Source organism: Stenella coeruleoalba, assembly GCF_951394435.1.
Source record: "Stenella coeruleoalba genome assembly, chromosome: 8".
NCBI lineage: Eukaryota > Metazoa > Chordata > Mammalia > Artiodactyla > Delphinidae > Stenella > Stenella coeruleoalba.
The window spans coordinates 48,518,083-48,535,741 of NC_137154.1; the positions used below are offsets into that span (position 1 = coordinate 48,518,083).

Below are 17,659 nucleotides of genomic sequence, written 5' to 3' on the forward strand. Positions count from 1 at the left end.
CCGGTGGGTATATATTTGTATACCATTGTAGTATTATTTTCAATTGAGAAAAGAGTGAAATTCGCTTTGAATCTTCATTCCTGGGTCCAACTCCACTTTTTTCTTGAGGACCCAGCTGTGGAAATTTCTGCACTTGGCGTTTTCCCAGAAACCCTGTTAGACTTTAACAGGCTGAATAAGATAAATCTTGTTTGCAATTCCTTTGCATTCTCTCTTTATTCACATCATATATTTAAGTACTTATGCAATAGGTATCACATCTTTTTCTTTATTTCTCATTAAATTGTTCCATTATAATGTATGCTCCCCAAACCTATTTCAGTAGGTGGTAGAGAGACAATATTTATTACTTTTCTTTCACTTAATGGACATTTATTTCAATGAAGGGATGGGAAAGGAAAGAATTTTGTGACCCAAAGTATTATACAAAGGAGAAAGAAAGTTAAATCTATGGCAAAATATTTATCCACTCCAACCACTTATAAACATATCTAGAGACAAAGTGAAGCTCCATATAGAGTCAACTTCATAAAATTTTTGCTTTCTAGGTTTCAGTTTTCTTATGTATGAATTGAAAGAGTTGGATGGGTTAAACTGTAAGATACATTCCACAATGTTGACTAAAACATTTATGCATAAATGAGACTGGCAGTATATTTGTAGAAGCTACTGATGAAGGAAATGAAGCTGGGAGGTAAGTACAGGGAGAGCAGGGTTTCTGAGTCCCGACACACTGGACCAGACAATCACAGATGAAGGGAACTGAGGAACAAGAGTGCATCTCACATTCCCCCAAACCAATGAACTTGTGTTGTGCCCTGGGCCAATCTGCTCTCAGAAGCAGGGAGGGCAGGAAGCTGGGTGGGGCTTAAAAGGAAGAGCAGGGCTAGCGGCTGCTTACACTTGCTTCTGACACAACCGTGTTCACTAGCAACTACACGAACAGACACCATGGTGCATCTGACTGGTGAGGAGAAGTCTGCCGTCACTGCCCTATGGGGCAAGGTGAACGTGGAGGAAGTTGGTGGTGAGGCCCTGGGCAGGTAGGTATCCAGCTTACAAGGCAGGCTTAAGGAGAGTGAATGGCAGCTGGGCACGTGGGGACAGAAAAAGCCCCTGAGATTCTGACAGGTGCTGACTCCCTCTGTCCTTTTGCTGTTTTCACCCCTTAGGCTGCTGGTTGTCTACCCCTGGACTCAGAGGTTCTTTGAGTCCTTTGGGGACCTGTCCACTGCTGATGCTGTTATGAAAAACCCTAACGTGAAGAAACATGGCCAAAAGGTGCTAGCCTCCTTTGGTGAGGGCCTGAAGCATCTCGACGACCTCAAGGGTACGTTTGCTGCGCTGAGTGAGCTGCACTGTGACAAGCTGCACGTGGATCCTGAGAACTTCAGGGTGAGTCTATGGGACCATCAATGTTCTCCTTCTTCTTTTTGTGGTCAAGCTCGTGTCATGGGGAGAGGGCTCAATGGCAGGATGCAGTTTAGAATGGAAGAGAGGTATTCTGGATACGGCACTATGGACTCCTTGGGACCATTTTGTTTATTTTAGTTTATTTTACCCTGTTTGCTCACAACCATCACCTCCTCTTATTCATTCTTGTTCTCCTCTGTTTGTCCTCTTGCAATGCCTTCTCCTTTTTTAATCACACTTTATTTTGATTGTCTAATTTTTTTTTTTTTTTTGCGATATGCGGGCCTCTCACTGTTGTGGCCTCTCCCGTTGCAGAGCACAGGCTCCAGACACGCAGGCTCAGCGGCCATGGCTCACAGGCCTAGCTGCCCCGCGGCATGTGGGATCTTCCCGGACCGAGGCACGAACCCGTGTCGCCTGCATCGGCAGGCGGACTCTTAACCACTGCGCCACCAGGGAAGCCCTGAGTGTCTAATTTTTAAAAAAGACTTTCTTTTTTAATCCACTTAAAAAATGTTATCTAATATTTTCCTCTTATCTCTTCCTTTTGAAGGAAGGAGGATAAAATGTTGTATTGCTTCTTGAAATGGTCCTAAAGAATAAAAATGAAAACACGTTCTGGATTAAGGCAGAAAGAGAGAAACCTTTCTAAATATAAATTCAGGCTGATGTGGATGGATTCACATCAGTAGTAACACCTACACTTCAGCTACCTTTCTGCTTATACCCTAGGGACACAGTTTGGGATGAGACTTAAATACTCTAAGCTGAGTCCCTCTACTAACCATGCTCTTGCTTTTTATCTCTCCCACACAGCTCCTAGGCAACGTGCTGGTGGTTGTGCTGGCTCGCCACTTTGGCAAGGAATTCACCCCGGAGCTTCAGTCTGCCTATCAGAAGGTGGTGGCCGGTGTGGCTAATGCCTTGGCCCACAAGTACCATTGAGATCCTGGCCTATTTCTTGGTGACCATCGGAAGACCATATTCCCCTAGATTCTATTTTCTGAACTTGGGGAAATAATGTCTACCCTCAAGGGTATGGCTTCTGCCTAATAAAGAACTTTCAGCACAATTTCCTGATTCCTTTTACTCATTTCTTTCCCTAAGGATATGGGAAGGTCCCTGAAGGTCTGCAGATAGGGTGTCTTTGTGTCTTATACAAAGAGGTCAAGGGAAATGAGAAAAGGAAGGGGGCCATACACAGTCAGTAATGGATGAAACTTCTATCTTAGAGCGTAAAAACTGTCAAGAAGGCTTGAAATATAGAGTGGATACCGGCATTACAGGGGCTCCATGGTAGACCTCAAACCTAAGAGAGAAACTTCAGGTTAATGCTCTGATCCATTTTCAGTAATTACTCAAAAAATAATGTGCTCAATCAGAGACATAATGATTGCTCAAAGTCTTGTTATGTCTCCTTTTGTCCTACTTCTCTTGCTTGCATGCTGTAGGCAGCAATGCTATACTACATCAGATGTTCCTGTTCTAAGGCATTACCTCCCTCTCTCACTTGCCCCAAAAGACCTCAAAATTAACCCTACCCTCCCTGCTCACATTCCACCTGCTCACATATCTTTTGACCCTGGTCTCAATGAACTTTCCAGTATTGCCTAAGGAAATTTTTCCATACCCCCCACCCACCTTCACCCACTTTTCACTTTTCTTCCTATGAAGCACACTCACCCTCCATGCTGTATAAGCGTTTCTGTGTATTTTGTACTATCCTACGTGACTACTGTGCCTTTTACAGTAGGTCCTCCAGAGACAGTAAATGTATACTTATTAAATGAAGTAATCAATGAATGAATAATTATTTCTTGTCTTAGAACTCCTGGGAGTAGAGGACAATCCAAACAATAGACCATTGCATAGGGTTTCTTTGTGTTAATGCACAAAGAAAGTAAACCACTGAGGAAGCATATAGGAAAATAAACCACTCATCAAACATTTGCTGTGTCATCATAGGTAATAAAGTATCTTTGAGCATTAATTTTGTCAAATGTAACATTAGAAGGATTTAGAGAACCTTCTAACTTATATGCATTTCTTTAAATCTATATCATGTTCCTGTTGATTAATTTTAGACTTACCTGACTACCTGAAACAGAACATGTTGCTTCCATCTATAAAAGGTGTTTTTATAATAATTCTGTTTTACCACCAGGTTATAGACAATGCATTACAGTTTACTGTTTCACCACTATATTGTGAATTAACTGAAGGCGGAAGATTTTTAAGTATTTATTTGTTTCTTCTCAGGTCATTGCACACAGTAGGCACTGAGAATGCTTTACATCCCAACAGTATGTTTAAGAACCACCTGGTTACATTCCAGAAGCAGAGGAGCCTCAGGAGAATTTTAGGAAGTTTCCTTTCACACTCCTGAGCATAGAAAAGTCATCATAAGAATCAGACCTTAGGAGACAAAGAGATTTTCCAAGGATTAGAAAGAGGATAAGAGAGGCTGTGGCTTTCACGATCTGGAAATGAGGAAAGAAAGTACCATTCTTCCCTCTAAATGGTCATAAAAAATAAAAACTATATAAAGACTTACTACACTCTCTTTTGTTCCTTCACCTCTGAAACTGGCCAATGAATCTAGACAAGAAGTTGGGCCTGAAAATCTCCAATACTGGAGAATTGAAGAGAACATCACTGGGATAAGACTTGGATCCAGCTCAAACAATTACTATATACTAGGTGTTGGTGTCTCCCCATCGGGAGTGAGGAGGTCAAGAGATGGAAGGAGACTCTGGCAGCTTGTTATATGCTTTCATTCCTTGTTAAAGTGGAGCTTCCGTAAAAGTCTAGGAATAAAATTAATCCCTTAATATTTGATTTCAGTTTTATGTGATAAGTTACCCAACGGTTATTTCTATTTTCTGCTACCATGTTGCTTTATAGACTATGTTCAGTATGTGTTCATGAAGATGGGGTATGTGTGTGGAAGAAAGAGAGATGGAAAGCAAAAGGAGGCAAGGAGAGAGAGCCAGAGCCAGAGAGTCAGAGAGAGAGGGAAAGGGAGGGGAGGGGAGGGGAGGTGAGAAGGAAGGTGATGAGAGAGAAAGGGAAGTAACTAATACTGTGCGTTATGTTCCATAATCATTTTAAAATAAACTACTTTAATGTCAAGGGAATTCAGCATAACATTCTAGATTATCCATCTCTTGAGCCTCAGAGAAGGGCCCTGAAGGTTTGGCTTTAGGATTTAATGCCTTCCATATTTGTAAACAGTTTCCAGACTGAAGCCAAGATTCTGCCTCTAAAGATGTACAGTTCCAGATTTAACTTGGGAGAGACTGTCCCTTTGCTCTTGATATGTGAGTACCATAGCCCACTTAGGAGGTAAACAAAGCTAATTCTGAATGAAAATCTGAGCCCAATAGAGGAAATATTGATAAGGAAGTTACTAACTGAGGCATTAACTGTTCTGTAATAATTAGAATATAATTCCTTTATCAAAGTTATGGTTATACTGAATTTATTGTTTTATAGACAGAAATATGACTTTGTTTCTTTTTAAATGAGTTAAACCATACTATTCTTAAACTATTCTGTGTGTATGACCTCTGTTTCTATGAGTTCTGCTCTTCACGGAGCATTTTTGTTTTATTTAATTGTATTTATTTAATTTAGTTTTAATTGATTTTGTTATATTTTATTTTAGTTTATTATTTTTGGAAGAATGCCAAAACTGTGGTAACTAAGATATTGTATATCTGGGAGTGGAGTAAATAATAACTGCTTTACCCAGAAAAATATAGATTAGTTTGCTGAAATGGTCTACTTGGGGAATTAAAATTGAACACTAGAGCATGTACAAAAGTGTTCTCACTGAAAAGTAATTTTTGAAACAGATGATAAAACCGCACATCTCTGGATGAATGTCATGATTCTCTTGAAGAAAGTTAATAATCATCCTCTTAATTATATTCAGACTAGGCCCATCTGGTATAGAACATTTGGAATTAGTTAAACTTGACCGACTAGAGTAAAGGAAAAAGAAAAAAAACCCTCTCTCTCAGGGACTTGTAGCATGTGTGTGTGTGCGGGGGGCCAGGCATGTGTGTGTTTAGTGCTCACTGCGGCTGGAATCAAAGTAGAGCAGACATGCTGTGATCCCTTCACAGACTACAAATTAGCTCACAATGATGAAGGCGTCAGTGGGCCTGAGAAGTGTTCCAGAACCTTTGAGTGCTGACCTTGATTTGAGCTTGAGGCTCTGAACATACACCATTTATCACTCTATTCACTCTTCCTTATATTTGCCTGGTATGTCTGAGCTTTTTATGCCTTATTACAACTTGAAGCCTTGTCCCTGCAGGGTTATGGTAATAGAATGAGAAACCTGTTTCACTCTTTAATCATACCAAGTAGCAACAGTGAAACAAAGCAGCAACTCTTGCCCTGAGGCTTGGATGGTGGTGGCTGCCACAGTTGTCCATACAAAAGAGTGGCTCATAGGCCATCCATGGCAGAGGAAGGCATAAGAAAGAAGACACAACTCCAATAAAGATGTTAAAAAAAAAAAAAGAAAGAAGACACAATTGAAGAATTTAGGTGTATATGTATACAGCAGAATATTACCCAGCCATAAGAACAACATGGATTGATCTGGAGGGTATTATGCTTGGTTAAATAAGTCAGACAGAGAGAGACAAATACTGTATGTTGTCACTTTTATGTGGAATCTGAAAAACAAAACAAATTAATATAAATAAAGAAAAAGAGACTCACAGATATAGAGAGCAAACTATTGGTTAGCAGTGGGAAGAGATGAGAGGGGAGGGTCAGGATGGGGTAGGGAATTAAGAGGTACAAACTACCATGTATAAAATAGATGAGCAACAAGGATGTATTGTATAGCACTGGAGTTATAGCCATTATCTTGTAATAGCTTTTAATGGAGTATAATCTATAAAAGTACTAAATAAATCACTATGCTGTTCACCTGAAACTAATATTATAGTGTAGATCAACTATACTTCAATTAAAATGAATTAAATTAAAATTAAAATCAAAAGAATTTAGGGAAACCACCTCTGAAAACAGGAAATGGTAGGGGAATTCTTTAAGTAGGTGCTATTTCTGTCAGTCAAGACAGCAAAATTGTAGCCTTGACAATTTGGCTCTTTACAGGAAAATATAGACCTATTCTACACTATTATTTAGTAAGTTCCATGAGTTTTCCATGACACAGGTTTCCTGAAAAGATACGTCCAAACTTCCCCAGAAGTGGTCCTTTCATGTACATATGCCTGACCTCTGATATCAGGAGTCTGAAATAGGGTCTTGAAAAGAGTACAAATGTAAAACAATGATAAAGTTAACAGAGGTTTCAATTGAATAAAATGAAACTCAAAACCTAAAGGTCAAACCAAATGTGGGGTTGGTTTTTTTGGTTGTTTTTGTTTTTAACATTTCAAACATTTGAAAGACGTCTTTCCCCAGAAGTCAACATGTAAAATTTTTTTCCCAAGGATAGCACAATAGTAAGATCCTCTTTGCTTCAAGGTTTTAGAAAAGAATGAATATAAATGGAAAATGTTTAAATTCTATCTTTTTTACCCTGATAATCTTTTTTGGGCATATAATCCTGCCCTAACCTCCTGATAGCAAAGCAAGAACCAAGATTTTCTTACATGTCTGAGAAAAATCAGAGTGAATTTGTTCAAAGCGCTGGATGGGGCTTGGGACAGGTCAAAGGGTTGAGGAATCTTTATTTATCTAGCAATGATGGAGACAATATTTTGGAAAATGGAGACATGAAAGTGGGAATTGTATGTATTTCTTTGGAACAATGAGAAATAGAGACGTCCTTTTCTTCTAGTTCACCTAAAAATTATTTTAGTTGGAGTTTCAGAGCCTTCGAGCTGAAAGGATGAGAGATTTTTGTTAAACATGTGTTGCCAATGATGACAAAGGAGAGAGAAAGGTGATTCTAGACATCAAGCTGCCCGAATCAGGAGATTCTAAGGTAGGAGAAACATGGTGAGTAAAAATTGTATGGCCCTTTCCTTACTGAAAGGAAATTAGAATTCAGGAAGCGGGCAAGATGCAGAAGGTAGAGATGAGGAAAAGTAGGGAAAATAACTAATAGGGGCACTTGAGATCTTCTGCTGAGCTCAGACATGCTTGCTCCTTTTGCTTTTTTCATTGAATTTTTTAATAGTAAGAAGCAGAACTCTATACTTATAGAGAAGTTTTTCCTGCCTAAGAAGTTAACAGGATTTATTACATGGAGAAAAAAGAGGGAGAAGGCATATTGGAAAAGATGTACATATAGAGGAATGAATTTTAGTAAAAGAAGGAGCAAACAAACAAAAATATATAGAAAAATAGAATGATGGGTGATGAATTTAAATAAGAGAAATTGTTATAAACACAGCATTCTTAGTGGCCTAGGGGAGGAAAAGAAATAATCTGAGCCAAGGTTAGAATGCCTTTCCACGTTTTTACCCCTCCTTTTAAATCATGGAGAAGCTTCTCTGTTCTCCCAGATCCTTTCCCAGGTCAGTCCAGGAAGAAACAAGTTATATGCCTCTGTTTAGTCTTTGAAAACATTGCTTCCCTCAGGGTTACTAAAACCTTGGAGTTGTGATCAATTTTTTACTTATTTGTGTTTCTTACTATACTGAGAGATCTCTGTTTCATCCCAAACTCTAATAGACGAACTATCTCACAGGACCTCTTGATTCATATTTCTATCATTATTTATTTGGTCATAAATTAAGAAAAAAATGAATGAGTAGATGAATGAATGAATGAATATTTGTTTTCTTACCAGAAGGATTTAATCCCAATCAAGAGAAGAAAAGAGATACATCCTTAGAACTAGGGCAGAGGTTTTAGCCATGCTGTCCTTGTAATAATTTTGCATATTCTGAAGGCACAGGATATGATCCATCCATAGAGTCTTCAGTTGAATCACAGTGGGCAAATCCCTTCCATTCTGGACCTCAGATTCTTCATTTGTATACTAAGAAAATAGAAGAGGCAGTCTCTAAGAGATTACTACATTGTGATTCTAAAAATTGTACAAGTAAACTTGCCAAGGATGATGATTTTAGGAGCAATTTGTATTGCTGGAATGAGTGGGACCTGGAGATACCCACAGAGAGGGCTGAAGGCCTAGAGTCAGTGCCAGGAATGCCAAGGAGACGTATGGCTGTCATCATTCAAGCCTCACCCTGTGGAACCACACCCCAGGCTGGGCCAATCTGGTCACAGAAGCAGGGAGGGCAGGAGGCAGGGCTGGGCATAAAAGGAAGAGCGAGGCCAGCGGCTGCTTACACTTGCTTCTGACACAACCGTGTTCACTAGCAACTACACGAACAGACACCATGGTGCATCTGACTGGTGAGGAGAAGTCTGCCGTCACTGCCCTATGGGGCAAGGTGAACGTGGAGGAAGTTGGTGGTGAGGCCCTGGGCAGGTAGGTATCCAGCTTACAAGGCAGGCTTAAGGAGAGTGAATGGCAGCTGGGCACGTGGGGACAGAAAAAGCCCCTGAGATTCTGACAGGTGCTGACTCCCTCTGTCTTTTTGCTGTTTTCACCCCTTAGGCTGTTGGTTGTCTACCCCTGGACTCAGAGGTTCTTTGAGTCCTTTGGGGACCTGTCCACTGCTGATGCTGTTATGAAAAACCCTAACGTGAAGAAACATGGCAAGAAGGTGCTAGCCTCCTTTGGTGAGGGCCTGAAGCATCTCGACGACCTCAAGGGTACGTTTGCTGCGCTGAGTGAGCTGCACTGTGACAAGCTGCACGTGGATCCTGAGAACTTCAGGGTGAGTCTATGGGACCATCAATGTTCTCCTTCTTCTTTTTGTGGTCAAGCTCGTGTCATGGGGAGAGGGCTCAATGGCAGGATGCAGTTTAGAATGGAAGAGAGGTATTCTGGATACGGCACTATGGACTCCTGGGGACCATTTTGTTTATTTTAGTTTATTTTACCCTGTTTGCTCACAACCATCACCTTCTCTTATTCATTCTTGTTCTCCTCGTTTGTTCTCTTGCAATGCCTTCTCCTTTTTTAATCACACTTTATTTTGAGTGTCTAATTTTTAAAAAAGACTCTCTTTTTTAATCCACTTAAAAAATGTTATCTAATATTTTCCTCTTATCTCTTCCTTTTGAAGGAAGGAGGATAAAATGTTGTATTGCTTCTTGAAATGGTCCTAAAGAATAAAAATGAAAACACGTTCTGGATTAAGGCAGAAAGAGAGAAACCTTTCTAAATATAAATTCAGGCTGATATGGATGGGTTCACATCAGTAGTAACACCTACACTTCAGCTACCTTTCTGCTTATACCCTAGGGACACAGTTTGGGATGAGACTTAAATACTCTAAGCTGAGTCCCTCTACTAACCATGCTCTTGCTTTTTATCTCTCCCACACAGCTCCTAGGCAACGTGCTGGTGGTTGTGCTGGCTCGCCACTTTGGCAAGGAATTCACCCCGGAGCTTCAGTCTGCCTATCAGAAGGTGGTGGCCGGTGTGGCTAATGCCTTGGCCCACAAGTACCATTGAGATCCTGGCCTATTTCTTGGTGACCATCGGAAGACCATATTTCCCTAGATTCTATTTTCTGAACTTGGGGAAATAATGTCTACCCTCAAGGGTATGGCTTCTGCCTAATAAAGAACTTTCAGCACAATTTCCTGATTCCTTTTACTCATTTCTTTCCCTAAGGATATGGGAAGGTCCCTGAAGGTCTGCAGATAGGGTGTCTTTGTGTCTTATACAAAGAGGTCAAGGGAAATGAGAAAAGGAAGGGGGCCATACACAGTCAGTAATGGATGAAACTTCTATCTTAGAGCGTAAAAACTGTCAAGAAGGCTTGAAATATAGAGTGGATACCGGCATTACAGGGGCTCTATGGTAGACCTCAAACCTAAGAGAGAAACTTCAGGTTAATGCTCTGATCCATTTTCAGTAATTACTCAAAAAATAATGTGCTTAATCAGAGACATAATGATTGCTCAAAGTCTTGTTATGTCTCCTTTTGTCCTACTTCTCTTGCTTGCATGCTGTAGGCAGCAATGCTATACTACATCAGACGTTCCTGTTCTAAGGCATAACCTCCCTCTCTCATTAGCCCCAAAAGACCTCAAAATTAACCCTACCCTCCCTTTTGAGGTAAAGTTCAAGGCTCACATTCCACCTGCTCACATATCTTTTGACCCTGGTCTCAATGAACTTTCCAGTATCACCTAAGGAAATTTTTCCATACCCCCCACCCACCTTCACCCACTTTTCACTTTTCTTCCTATGAAGCACACTCACCCTCCATGCTGTATAAGCGTTTCTGTGTATTTTGTACTATCCTACGTGACTACTGTGCCTTTTACAGTAGGTCCTCCAGAGACAGTAAATGTATACTTATTAAATGAAGTAATCAATGAATGAATAATTATTTCTTGTCTTAGAACTCCTGGGAGTAGAGGACAATCCAAACAATAGACCATTGCATAGGGTTTCTTTGTGTTAATGCACAAAGAAAGTAAACCACTGAGGAAGCATATAGGAAAATAAACCACTCATCAGATATTTGCTGTGTCATCATAGGTAATAAAGTATCTTTGAGCATTAATTTTGTCAAATGTAACATTAGAAGGATTTAGAGAACCTTCTAACTTATATGCATTTCTTTAAATCTATATCATGTTCCTGTTGATTAATTTTAGACTTACCTGACTACCTGAAACAGAACATGTTGCTTCCATCTATAAAAGGTGTTTTTATAATAATTCTGTTTTACCACCAGGTTATAGACAATGCATTACAGTTTACTGTTTCACCACTATATTGTGAATTAACTGAAGGCGGAAGATTTTTAAGTATTTATTTGTTTCTTCTCAGGTCATTGCACACAGTAGGCACTGAGAATGCTTTACATCCCAACAGTATGTTTAAGAACCACCTGGTTACATCCCAGAAGCAGAGGAGCCTCAGGAGAATTTTAGGAAGTTTCCTTTCACACTCCTGAGCACAGAAAAGTCATCATAAGAATCAGACCTTAGGAGACAAAGAGATTTTCAAAGGATTAGAAAGAGGATAAGAGAGGCTGTGGGTTTCACGATCTGGAAATGAGGAAAGAAAGTACCATTCTTCCCTCTAAATGGTCATAAAAAATAAAAACTATATAAAGACTTACTACACTCTCTTTTGTTCCTTCACCTCTGAAACTGGCCAATGAATCTAGACAAGAAGTTGGGCCCGAAAATCTCCAATACTGGAGAATTGAAGAGAACATCACTGGGATAAGACTTGGATCCAGCTCAAACAATTACTATATACTAGGTGTTGGTGTCTCCCCATCGGGAGTGAGCAGGTCAAGAGATGGAAGGAGACTCTGGCAGCTTGTTATATGCTTTCATTCCTTGTTAAAGTGGAGCTTCCGTAAAAGTCTAGGAATAAAATTAATCCCTTAATATTTGATTTCAGTTTTATGTGATAAGTTACCCAACGGTTATTTCTATTTTCTGCTACCATGTTGCTTTATAGACTATGTTCAGTATGTGTTCATGAAGATGGGGTATGTGTGTGGAAGAAAGAGAGATGGAAAGCAAAAGGAGGCAAGGAGAGAGAGCCAGAGCCAGAGAGTCAGAGAGAGAGGGAAAGGGAGGGGAGGGGAGGGGAGGTGAGAAGGAAGGTGATGAGAGAGAAAGGGAAGTAACTAATACTGTGCGTTATGTTCCATAATCATTTTAAAATAAACTACTTTAATGTCAAGGGAATTCAGCATAACATTCTAGATTATCCATCTCTTGAGCCTCAGAGAAGGGCCCTGAAGGTTTGGCTTTAGGATTTAATGCCTTCCATATTTGTAAACAGTTTCCAGACTGAAGCCAAGATTCTGCCTCTAAAGATGTACAGTTCCAGATTTAACTTGGGAGAGACTGTCCCTTTGCTCTTGATATGTGAGTACCATAGCCCACTTATGAGGTAAACAAAGCTAATTCTGAATGAAAATCTGAGCCCAATAGAGGAAGTATTGATAAGGAAGTTACTAACTGAGGCATTAACTGTTCTGTAATAATTAGAATATAATTCCTTTATCAAAGTTATGGTTATACTGAATTTATTGTTTTATAGACAGAAATATGACTTTGTTTCTTTTTAAATGAGTTAAACCATACTATTCTTAAACTATTCTGTGTGTATGACCTCTGTTTCTATGAGTTCTGCTCTTCATGGAGCATTTTTGTTTTATTTAATTGTATTTATTTAATTTAGTTTTAATTGATCTTGTTATATTTTATTTTACTTTATTATTTTTGGAAGAATGCCAAAACTGTGGTAACTAAGATATTGTGTATCTGGGAGTGGAGTAAATAATAACTGCTTTACCCAGAAAAATATAGATTAGATTGCTGAAATGGTCTACTTGGGGAATTAAAATTGAACACTACAGCATGTACAAAAGAGTTCTAATTGAAAAGTAATTTTTGAAACAGATGATAAAACCACACATCTCTGGATGAATGTCATAATTATATTATATTATAGGGGCACAGTTTGTGATGAGACTGAAATATGCTGAGTCCAAGCTGGGTCCCTCTATAACCATGCCCTTGTTTCTCGACTCTTCCACACAGCTCCTGGGCAACGTGCTGGTGGTTGTGCTGGCTGAGAACCTTAAAAATGAATTCACTCCGGAGTAGCAGGCTGCCTATCAGAAGGTGGTGCCTGGTGTGGCTAATGCCCTGGCCCACAATTACCACTAAGCTCCCTTTCCTGATTTTCAGGAAAGACCTTTTTGTCCTCAGAGCCCAAAATCTGGATACAGAAAAATAAAGAAGAGTTTTGAGCATCTGGTCTCTGCCTAATAAAAACATTTATTTTCATTGCACTGGTGTATTTAAATTATTTTACATCTCTCACTCAGATGTTTCTCACACGGGAGGGCAGGCATTTAAGTCATAAACAAATAAGGGGCTAGTTGAGACCTTGGGAAAATATATCTGTGTCTTGGACTCCATGACAGGAGTTGTTGTAAACAGCTAATATAAGTGGAAAACAGACTCTGCTGCTTATTCTTACTTTCCCTTAAAGAATTCAAGTTGCAGTTTGATTTGGGAGTTAGATCATTGCTATGTTTTATTTAAATCAATTATTTTATTTAGCCTTCCTTGTAAATGTCTTCTCTCTCTTTAATTGTCCAGAAACTAACAGCCATAATTCCACTAAGTTCTTCTGCCTAAAGACACCACTGTTCTCCTAAGATTTTCCTTATGTATTTTACTGTCCTTATTGCTCCTCCTCCTTTGACCGCTCTTATCCTAGTTTCCTCTGTCGTCTTATAAAGATCTGCATGAAGGACAGAAACCAGGGGGAGGTAGATTTGCTACCTCTTCCCTTGTATTGTAATACTGTGATAAATATAGGACTGAAGACAATGTAAAAAGGGGCTTTTGTGGCTTGATATTCACTGCTGTCTTGTAATTCTTTCATGGTCTTACACCAAATGGAATTCCATTCTCCTCAAGATGGTTTAACATCTACATCCAGGAAGTGATTGGTGGTCTGCTCTCTTCCTTATCCTGTCTCTGATGGTTTCTCTGCCTTTGTAGTTATTAACATAGTGTTACCAGCAGCAACACATGCCAATTTAATTTTATTATTCAATAGTCACTTATGTGGATGCTTGATTCTGGAAATAATATATGAATTTCAAGTAATCCTTGTCCCCTGCTGCATCCCAATTCTGAATCTAGTTGGGAAGATTCTGAAGGTAATGCATCTAACAAGTGACTATAGATGAGTGTGTACAAGGCTTTATGAGATCAGAGAGTGAAGCTCTTGGTATGAAATGGGTGATAAAGATAAGTAGATACTTGTCCAAAAGAGAAGAGGAAAAAAACCAGAAAAGAAAGGGAGGATAACATATGCCAAATCATCGATGAATAATGTGTTTGTGTATTCTGAGAATTTCAAGTAAATAGGAAAGAGAATTGAAGCAAAACTGCCTGGAATGGAATAGAATAGAATAAGCTATGAATATGAATTTGAATAGAAGAGTATATGAATTTTGGTGAACACTGTGGGGGATATATTTAAAATTAAAAACTCACAAACAAGAGGATACAGTCTCATTATTCATGAGATGCTTGCACTGCTAATTGACATGTAAAGTAAGACAGTATAACAGTTCAGAACATAATTTTGAAATCAGACAGCCTGGATCGAAAAAAAACTCTACTACTTATTAGCTCTGACTTTGTGAAAAATTAGCTAACTTTGCTGAACTTCATTTTTCTTACCTGTAAAATACCCAAAATGATATCATTCTTATGGTGTGATTTTAAGGATTAAATGAGATAAAGTGCACAAAAAAGTTCATTGCAACATCTGGCACTTCACACTGCCTGACACACAGCTCAGCAAATGTAAACTAAATAGCATTTTTGTTATAATTATTATGAATAATATGGGTAGAAGTGGCATCATTGATACCGATGATGATACCTGAAAGAATTGTCTCATTAAAGAGAAAAAACATAACCAAAAATATTGTTATTTTTTAAATTTGTTTATTTATTTATTTATTTGTGGCTGCGTTGGGTCTTCGTTGCTGTGTACGGGCTTTTTCTAGTTGCAGCAAGCGGGGGCTACTCTTCATTGTGGTGCACAGGCTTCTCACTGCGGTGGCTTCTCTTGTTGTGAAGCACGGGCTCTAGGTGTGCGGGCTTCAGTAGTTGTGGCTTGTGGGCTCTAGAGTGCAGGCTCAGTAGTTGTGACTCATGGGCTTAGTTGCTCCACGGCACGTGGGATCCTCCCGGACCAGGGCTCGAGCCTGTGTCCCATGCACTGGCAGGCGGATTCTTAACCACTGCACCACCAGGGAAGACTAGAAATATTATTTCTTGTCTGGTACAAGCCATGCCCCACGCCCCAACCTCTTACATTCAGTGATATGTGTGATTTGTTCATTCCTGAATAGCCACAGCTGAATGTACAAGTTGGGGTCCAGCTGGGAGAAAGAAATCACATTGTTAATTATAACAAGAGATTGGAGAACTGGAAGACTGATTACTGAGGAGTAAAGAGGACTCTAAATCGCTAAGAATAGAAGATATAGGAAGCAGGCACTGTTCCTAGTGCTGAGATAGAACATTCAAGTAAGGAACAATATGAGAGAGGTCTTTTCCCCAGATCTCTTGAGACAGAGCATGCCCAAGGCTCAATGCATGGTTGAAAAAAATTTCAGGCTGCAAAGCTACCTGAAGTGAGGTACATAGGCATCCATCCATTGGGAAGTGCCATGTCAGCAGCATTTATTGAAAATCTGTTCCCTGGGGTGCCAGGGGCAGCCACCCAGGAGGAGGAACTGTACCTCAGATGTTCCTATGAAACTGCCTGGGGGTATAACAGGAGAAATGATTCATGAGAAAATTCCAGAAAAGCAACACTGGATTACAGAATTACTCCTGGGGTGTCAGAGGGAGCCATTTACCGGAGATCCTGCCTTAGCAGTCCACTGCTGCAAAGCCATGTGTGTTGCTGGAAGCTGGCCCTGGAGAAGCTGAGCACCTTGCTGAAGCCTGGAGCTGTACAGACAGAGATGGTTGCAGCATCCTGACTAGAGAATCACAGCAGAACTAGGAAGAGAATTCCCTTCCTCCTCCAGTGCCTCTCCAGAACACTCTACTAACAAAACTTAACATCGTGCCAACTTGAAAAGGAGAGCTTCTTTCAGAGTCTACATCCATTATCACAATATGGGCAATTAAGAGTGGATTAAGAATTAAGAGACAATTGATAACTGACACCCCCCAACCCCGCCACTGGCCTACACTAAATGCTTGTGTCACTTAGAGTACATAGGGCAATATGTGAGAAAAATGCAATTAGGACTAGCAAATGATAAAGCAGTGCTTAGAGGATTAAGAAATTAGTAAAAGAAGTAGGGCAGACTTTATCATTGTTTGGATTAACAATTTCTCCTCTGTATAAATTTGATATATTTTTCAACTTGTTCAGATTCTGGGCAAACAAAAGGAGTATGTATTCTGTACTCCCATATCCAAGAGAAAGATTGTATACATTACTTCCACTGTTCTGTTTCTGTTTCAGTGACGAGCATAATGATGATAATTTTGAAATTCAAGCAGAGTCTTACTTTATAGCAGATTTTCAACACCACTCTGTAAAAGGTTTACTTTTATTTTTTCAATATATCCTTCAACCTTACATTGTTATCACTTCTAATGTAATTAGAAACTGTTTATGTATCCTTGTAAAATGCACAATGATTTTATGTAATTTATACAAATTGAATTTTCCTATAAAATATCATTTTTGCTTGTTTCTCTCACTCAGTATATTACATGAAAATTCAGTTGAATTGTTTTGGAAGTTTTAGCCACAGCAATCACAGAAGAAAAATAAATAAAAAGAATCCAAATTGGAAAAAAAGTAAATCTGTCACTGTTAGCAGATGACATGATACTATACATAGAAAATCCTAAAGATGCTACCAGAAAACTACTAGAACTAATCAATGAATTTGGTAAAGTAGCAGGACACAAAATTAATGCACAGAAATCTCTTGCATTTCTATATACTAATAATAAAAAATCTGAAAGTGAAATTAAAGAAACACTCCCATTTACCATTGCAACAAAAAGGATAAAATACCTAGGAATAAATCTACCTAAGGAGAAAAAACCTGTCTGCAGAAAACTATAAGACACTGATGAAAGAAATTAAAGATGATACAAACAGATGGAGAGATATACCATGTTCTTGGATTGGAGGAATCAACATTCTGAAAATGACTCTACTACCCAAAACAATCTACATATTCAGTGCAATCCCTATCAAACTACCGCTGGCATTTTTCACAGAACTAGAAAAAAATTGTTCACAATTTGTATGGAAACACAAAAGATCCCGAATAGCCAAAGCAATCTTGAGAAAGAAAAACAGAGCTGGAGGAATCAGTCTCCCTGACTTCAGACTATACTACAAAGCTACAGTCATCAAGAGAGTATACTACTGGCACAAAAACAGAAATATAGATAAATGGAACAGGATAGAAAGCCCAGAGATAAATTCACAAACATATGATCACCTTATCTTTGACAAAGGAGGCAAGAATATACAATAGAGAAAAGAAAGCCTCCTCAATAAGTGGTGCTGGGAAAACTGGACAGGTACATGTAAAAGAATGAAATTAGAACACTCCCTAACACCATACACAAAAACAAACTCAAAATGGATTAAAGACCTAAATGTAAG

General features: G+C 39.1%; 2 protein-coding genes across 2 annotated transcripts; both read left to right on the forward strand.

The window, feature by feature from the left end:
* Window positions 1-912: 912 nt before the first annotated feature.
* LOC307191109 (hemoglobin subunit beta) lies at window positions 913-2,485 on the forward strand. Its single transcript, XM_079930831.1, has 3 exons — window positions 913-1,043; window positions 1,173-1,395; window positions 2,230-2,485. The coding sequence occupies exons 1-3, from the start codon at window positions 952-954 to the stop codon at window positions 2,356-2,358; spliced, it is 444 nt and encodes a 147-aa protein (XP_079786957.1). The 5' UTR covers window positions 913-951; the 3' UTR covers window positions 2,359-2,485.
* A 6,234-nt stretch (window positions 2,486-8,719) lies between these two features.
* LOC307191110 (hemoglobin subunit beta-like) lies at window positions 8,720-10,070 on the forward strand. Its single transcript, XM_079930832.1, has 3 exons — window positions 8,720-8,848; window positions 8,978-9,200; window positions 9,815-10,070. The coding sequence occupies exons 1-3, from the start codon at window positions 8,757-8,759 to the stop codon at window positions 9,941-9,943; spliced, it is 444 nt and encodes a 147-aa protein (XP_079786958.1). The 5' UTR covers window positions 8,720-8,756; the 3' UTR covers window positions 9,944-10,070.
* The last annotated feature ends 7,589 nt before the right edge of the window (window positions 10,071-17,659 follow it).

What these genes read in the sequence shown, in the direction of transcription:
- LOC307191109 (XM_079930831.1), top strand. Translation starts at nt 952, where the DNA reads ATGGTGCATCTGACTGGTGAGGAGAAGTCTGCCGTCACTGCCCTATGG. An exon ending in GGTGGTGAGGCCCTGGGCAG is followed by an intron (nt 1,044 to 1,172) that starts GTAGGTATCCAG and finishes TTCACCCCTTAG; the next exon opens with GCTGCTGGTTGTCTACCCCT. An exon ending in TGGATCCTGAGAACTTCAGG is followed by an intron (nt 1,396 to 2,229) that starts GTGAGTCTATGG and finishes TCTCCCACACAG; the next exon opens with CTCCTAGGCAACGTGCTGGT.
- LOC307191110 (XM_079930832.1), top strand. Translation starts at nt 8,757, where the DNA reads ATGGTGCATCTGACTGGTGAGGAGAAGTCTGCCGTCACTGCCCTATGG. An exon ending in GGTGGTGAGGCCCTGGGCAG is followed by an intron (nt 8,849 to 8,977) that starts GTAGGTATCCAG and finishes TTCACCCCTTAG; the next exon opens with GCTGTTGGTTGTCTACCCCT. An exon ending in TGGATCCTGAGAACTTCAGG is followed by an intron (nt 9,201 to 9,814) that starts GTGAGTCTATGG and finishes TCTCCCACACAG; the next exon opens with CTCCTAGGCAACGTGCTGGT.